The sequence below is a fragment of the Helianthus annuus genome, chromosome 4, assembly GCF_002127325.2.
Source record: "Helianthus annuus cultivar XRQ/B chromosome 4, HanXRQr2.0-SUNRISE, whole genome shotgun sequence".
Taxonomy (NCBI): domain Eukaryota; kingdom Viridiplantae; phylum Streptophyta; class Magnoliopsida; order Asterales; family Asteraceae; genus Helianthus; species Helianthus annuus.
In genome coordinates this window covers 81,860,397-81,867,209 of record NC_035436.2, presented here as the reverse complement: position 1 = coordinate 81,867,209, position 6,813 = coordinate 81,860,397, and the positions used below count along the sequence as shown (strand labels likewise).

The 6,813-nt window shown below is 32.3% G+C and overlaps 1 protein-coding gene across 1 annotated transcript; it reads left to right on the top strand.

The window, feature by feature from the left end:
* Positions 1-2,647: 2,647 nt before the first annotated feature.
* On the top strand, positions 2,648-6,590 carry LOC110936424 (transcription factor MYB59). Its single transcript, XM_022178806.2, has 3 exons — positions 2,648-2,824; positions 3,047-3,176; positions 5,889-6,590. Exons 1-3 carry the CDS (start codon positions 2,704-2,706, stop codon positions 6,403-6,405), a joined length of 768 nt encoding a protein of 255 aa, XP_022034498.1. The 5' UTR covers positions 2,648-2,703; the 3' UTR covers positions 6,406-6,590.
* The last annotated feature ends 223 nt before the right edge of the window (positions 6,591-6,813 follow it).

Sequence of the window (6,813 nt, the reverse complement as noted above, 5' to 3'; positions counted from 1 at the left end):
ACATACATACATACATACATACATACATACATACATACATACATACATACATACATACATACATACATACATACATACATACATACATACATACATACATACATACATACATACATACATACATACATACATACATACATACATACATACATACATACATACATACATACATACATACATACATACAGACATACAGACATACATACACACACACACACACACATATACACACATACATACATACCCATATAGATACAAACTTGCATATACGTACACATACATACATACCCACATACACAAATACATATATATAGATACTCACGTTATACTCTATGCATACGTCCACATAGTTACGTACATTTAAAATTTTAAATAAGAATAATTATATAGGTTGTTTCTTACACATTTGTGACAAATCCTTAAATGTCATAAGAAATGTGTCACAACTTGCAATGGATTTAAGCATTTTGTCATAAATTCGTAGGCAATTGTATTGATACATGGATTGTTTCCTACGCCTTTGTGACAATATGCAATGGATTTAAGCATTCTGTCATAAATGCGTAGAAAATTGTATTTATACAAGGATATTTATCGGAAATGTGTCACAAGTTGTGACGCAATCGCGAGGGATGGTTTATGAATCTATATTTTGTCATAAACCGTAGGAAATTGTATTGATACATGGATTGTTTCCTACGCCTTTATGACAATTTGCAATGGATTTAAGCATTGTCATAAATGCGTAGGAAATTGTATTGATACAAGGATATTTGTCAGAAATGTATCACAGGTTGTGACGCAATCCTGTCGGATGGTTAAATATTTTGTCAGAATTGTGTAGGAAATGCTATCATTTTCTCTTATTTATTTTGCATATATTAATATTTATTCGGTAAACTATTATAAATTAACCTTTTGTAGATTATTTGTGACAGATTTGTGACGCAACTGTCGATTAAATAGGGTTTTCTTATTTTTTTTGTCGGAAACTTGTCACAAGTTGTGACGGAATTCTAACGGATGGTTTAAGTAAATTAAAAAATAAATATTTCGTCATAAATGTGTATGAAACGATATTATTTCTAACAGATTTGTGACGCAACTGTCAATTAATTAGGGTTTTCTTATTTTTCGTCACAAATCTGTAGGAAACGATATTATTTTCCCTTATTTATTTGGCTTATATAAATATTTATTCGGTAAAGAATAATAATTAACCTTTTGTAGGTTATTTCTGACAGATTTGTGACACAACTGTCAATTAATTAGGGTTTTCTTGTTTTTCGTCATGGGTGCATTGAAAATTTGTAACAAAATCATGAATTTTTTTTTGTAGGAAATTCGTCATAAAGGTGTTGTAATCTGTGACGAAAAAAATTGTGTAGGAAATTTCTGTAGTAAATTGTCCCCTTTTCTAGTAGTCCATTGATATCCTTCGATATATATATATATATATATATATATATATATATATATATATATATATATATATATATATATATATATATATATATTATCTATAACAAAAAAAAACTTTTAATTCATAAACAAGGTGTTCAACATTACTGTGGCCTCATTGGCATGCATGGTCTAATTAACGATCTTCAAGCCTCTATCTTGATCGAACATAAAAAAAATCTGCAACAACAGACATTAAATCATCGTTACTATGTAGGCATTGACCGGTTAAACAATTTTATAAATCGAATCAATTCCTATAATTTGATTATCTAGTAGAAAACAAGGTATTTACGACCATAACTTTATAAAAATGATCGATTGCGGCCACCATTCATGTTGTGACCAAGGTGATTTCAGTCGAAATCATAATGCTCAGCTTTGCAGTATTGCTTCCTTAACCCCAACCATTAGATCAGATTAATGATCAACGGCTGGGGTTTGGGTTGACGCGGATCGACCAATAGCGGCGACACTTGGCCTGTCGCCGCTAAAGGTGTCGCCGCTAAAAGTGTATAATTCTTGTAGTGGTGATTTGTAGGATCATTATGAAAACTACATCCACTTATCAAACTATTAGACCATATGTAGTGGGCAGTTTTGTAGGCGTTTTTGCCCTCTTCCACGCCCCAAAACGCCGGCAAGGCAGCCCCTATGGGTGTGTTTTGTGGTTTTTGTTTCCTAGGCGTTTTTAAAAGTATGTCCAAGCCCCATTTGATGGGCCAATCACATCTAACCCTTTTCTTATTTAGCCAATCAATTTTTTCATTGTTATTTTTTTATTTTTTTAATCCTTTGCACCCCTTTTAAAATAATGTCATATCCCCACCACACCCATTTTAGAAAAACGTCTCATTACTAACTGGATTGTCACATGACGCAAAACGCCTTTCGATGAAATATTATTCACCCAACGACTGGGCACTGAGGGATTAAATCAAACACCACCTCCCCTCACCTCATCCCACCCCACCCACCGGCCACACCATAAATAACCATTATAAATGGCTGACATCATAAAGTAGTGTCACCTTGTAGGGTTACCTTATCAAAACACCACCACCAATAGGTGTACGGTTAGGATTTAGTCTAGAGTCATACTCAAAACCCTATCTTAACTCTCCACTCACTACAACAAGATGATAAGGACAACAGTATAAATACGAACCCTAATTTCATCTGACTCACTTCAAGTCAACTGCAACACAAGATTCTTGATCACTAACAAAAAGAAACTAGAAAATGGGGCAAGAAAATAACATGATGAGAAAAGGTCCATGGACAGAACAAGAAGACATTCAGTTGGTTTCATTTGTGAACATGTGTGGAGATCGAAGATGGGACTTTATAGCAAAGGTTTCAGGTTTGAAGGTGGCGGGAGATACAAAATGAAATAATATAGGTAGTAATAATTGATTACGTTAGGGTTAGAGATGTGTGAACAAAAAATAAGTAACAAATTTATGTTTTTACTTTTTACACACATATATTTATAAGGTTATAATTAATTTTTATAACTCCTCTTTCTAACCTACAAAAATAAATACTTTTGGGGATTATTTTTTCTTGAAATTTCATTGTTCAGGTTTAAAAAGAAGTGGAAAGAGTTGCAGATTGAGATGGGTAAACTACCTCCACCCAGGTTTGAAAAGAGGAAAGATGACTCCTCAAGAAGAGCGTAGAATCCTTGAGCTTCACACTAAATGGGGAAATAGGTTTGACATTTTTCTCTTCATTTATTATTTTTATCATTGATATTATATTTGGCTTTGGAGAATTTGAAAAACCAATGTTCAAAATTGGAAATAGGTGATCAGTTTGTGTATGGGTCGGTTTTCGCCTAAAATCATAACCATAACCATAACCGCGATATCGATTAATGGATAACCATAACCATAACCGATCGGTTATGGCGATTATGGTTAATCGGTTTTGATGGTTATAATAGGTCGGTTGTAGGTGATTAACCGTGTATTTAGCCTAGCTAAAAATAGCTTAATTTTTTTTGAATATACAATAAATTGTTATTGCATATTTTTACATATTAGTATATTAGATAGTATTAAAAATACATATAATCTATAATATTAATACCGATTATTACTGAATATTCAAATAACGTGATCTGATATATTACATAAATTCACTGATCATGATGGAGTAATGTTAATGATGTTTTTTTGTTCTTTCTGCTTAATATTATTTAAGAATATATGACATTTTTCTTTAACCTTTGTGTCTATAAATATACTTTAGTGTATGATATTGATTAAGAATAAATGTATCCAAACTTATTATATATCTATTATATTCCTTCTTTTATTGCCTTTTATTTTGTTCATGAACTTATAATTAAAGTGTAGACGACTCGCATTATCCTATATTTGAGGTATTAAATTTATCTTTTAGTTTTATGTGATATAAACTATCTATTAAAAGTTTATAATCATTTTATTAAAAGTTATGCGAGATAGAAAAATGTGTTAACTTTACATTGCTATTCTTTAGATAGACAAAGTGGTGTGAGATAGTTGAGGTAATTATATGATTTGTTTCTAGTATGTTAAAAATAAATTGTATTCCATAATAATTTACTTAAGGTAGTCCCCTATGGCTTCTTTCTCGACCTTTGATTTTTTTCAGAATGATACTGTTTTAAGTTATCATATGAAACGATACTGTTTAACTTATCATATGACATTCACATATATTAATACTATATTTAAGTATCTTTGGTCTATTTTGTTTTTAAATGGATCAGAGCCGTCTTCAAAAACTCTCAAAATAATTTAGGCCTCAGGCGAAAAAAAAAATTGGGCCCAAAATTGTAGTTAAGAGGAAATGAATTAAAAAAAATAAGACCTTAGTGGTGGAGCCAAAGCCATTAAACTAGAGACCTCAACAATATTATCTTAGGATGGTTTTTTTCCACTCCACCACCAAGACTTTTATATATAAAAATTGAATGCATATATTAAATATATCATTTACTATATATATAAAAGTTTATAAAAACTTTTCAGGCCCTTTGAAAATTTGGGCCTCGAGCGACGGCACGGGTTAGCCGGCCCAAGAGCCGACCTGAAATGGATGTTCTTTAAAGGTAACATACTTGCATGGATCGAAACAAATTCAAAATTTCATTATAAGACCACCCGTAGTGGGGAAAATTTTGAGCGTTTATGCCAAAAGCACGCCCCTCCACGCCCTCAGACCACTCATATTTTAGGCGTTTCTTTTCCAGAAAAAAAAATCCAAGAAGCGTTATTTTTTCAACGCCCTCACTCTTTTCTTTGCCCAATGACAGTTTTTCTTCTTTTTGGTTGTCCAATACCCTTTTTTTGATGGTTTTTTTTATTTAATTTTTTATACCCCTTTTAACATAATGCCCCACAATATCTACATCCCCACTACACCTATTTTAGAAAAACGCCCCATAATGACTCATTGCTGACTAGACTGTTACATGACGCAAAACGCTCAAAGTTAGGGTGTCTTCCACTACGCATGGTATAATATTGTACTAGCTTTTAGAAAGAAGTGCTTAGCCTTTTGTTCAATAAATTTCACTATAATATTATACTAGCTTTTAGAAAGAAATGATTGGCCTTTTATTTAATAAATTGTTTATCAATATATTATTACTGGTCAGGCGGACAATGCTTAGCTAGCAGTGGGTCAAGCCCCACTCCACACGTTCATGACTCATCAAATGCCCTGTCGTTATAAAATTACTTTATCTTGGCCTAGTTTAAGAAATGAAGTTAATGACATGTTTGTTTCTTGCTGAGAATTGAGAACTTACAAGACACAAACTTAAACGATTTATTGTTTATAAGGCTAAACGAATTCGGGTTACAATTTGGTTGACATATTGATGACACCAATAAAAAATGTCTAAATAGGTTCAATCCGCGCACTTAACCCACTTATGACACATATTACACTTTTAATTATTGTGTCAAATAGGTTAATAGGTCGTCACGACTGGTTCATGAGCTGTTGATAAAAATATACACAGTTTTATAAATAATTAAAAATGATTATAACTTTGGGGGCTTTTACTTTATGGCGTTAACCATGTCTTATCGTTTGTTAACCAAGTTTAGTGAATCTTGTTAAATGTGTCATGTTATTTGCATAATTGAATAGCTTATGTTTAATTGTGTTAAACATGTATGTTGTCCATTCGTGTTATCAAACTAGTTACTATTAATCGTGTTAAACATGTTATGTTGTGTAACCCGCTTATTAAACATGTCCTACTTAGTGTTTTTAAAAAATAACACGTTTGGTTAATGTTTCTTGTTCGTGTTAAGCGCTTCATTTTGTTTTGTCCTCCACAAAATTTTGCCAGCTCTATCTAGAGGTTAAACGCTTTTTGTTCTATTCAATTATCTGTGCCTGATTATTAAATTTATAAGCAGATGGTCAAAAATTGCTCGGAAACTTCCTGGACGAACTGATAATGAGATTAAGAATTATTGGAGGACCCATATGAGGAAAAAGGCACAAGAAAAAAAAAGGGCATTATCTTCATCTCCATCAGTGTCTGATTCCTCTATCTACTCTTCAATTACTAGCAATCCTACGGTTGATTCCATGCCAATGACCGAAACCAAAGAACGAAGCTTTTATGACACTGGTGGGTTAGAAATGGTGGCGATTACAAATTTCGAATGCGATAACTATAAGATGAAGAGTACAGCTACTAGCGTAAACAGCGCGATTGAACAACAAGATGGGTATAATTCAATGGATGAGATATGGAAGGATATAACATTATTAGATGATGACTATGGTATAGCAAGTGTTTTTGGTACATATAGTGAAACAACGCCTTCTTCTATATGGGATTACTCCCTCAACACGTTGTGGATGGTTGATGGCCAAGAGGAGATAGGAAAAAATATGTATTTCCCCGACAACAAGAGAGCGATTTAGCGCAAAGTTAACCGGCTAACATAGTTCTTTTAAGTTACATATTTGGTGCCATACAATAAATCGTTAGATTAAGTATCATGTCATGTTATAGAAGTAATACCAAAAACGAATCAAATGTGATGTGAAATACGTACTCTGTCACACTAGTAATCATTTATGACATATTTAATTAACTTTTGTAACTATTTGCTACATCTTTTGGTGGTGTAAGTTTTAAATTGGTTCCTCAATAATAGAATCATATGGGTACAAAGATATTATGTCAACACATATTTACGAATTTTGAACACTTAGTAACGAATAAAACTAGATTAGTTGATTAACTCACCTTTTATTTTATTATTGCTGGACCGCTCGTTCCAAACCCGGATAAAGGAGAAGAGTTTATAACAATAAAATTCGAAAAAG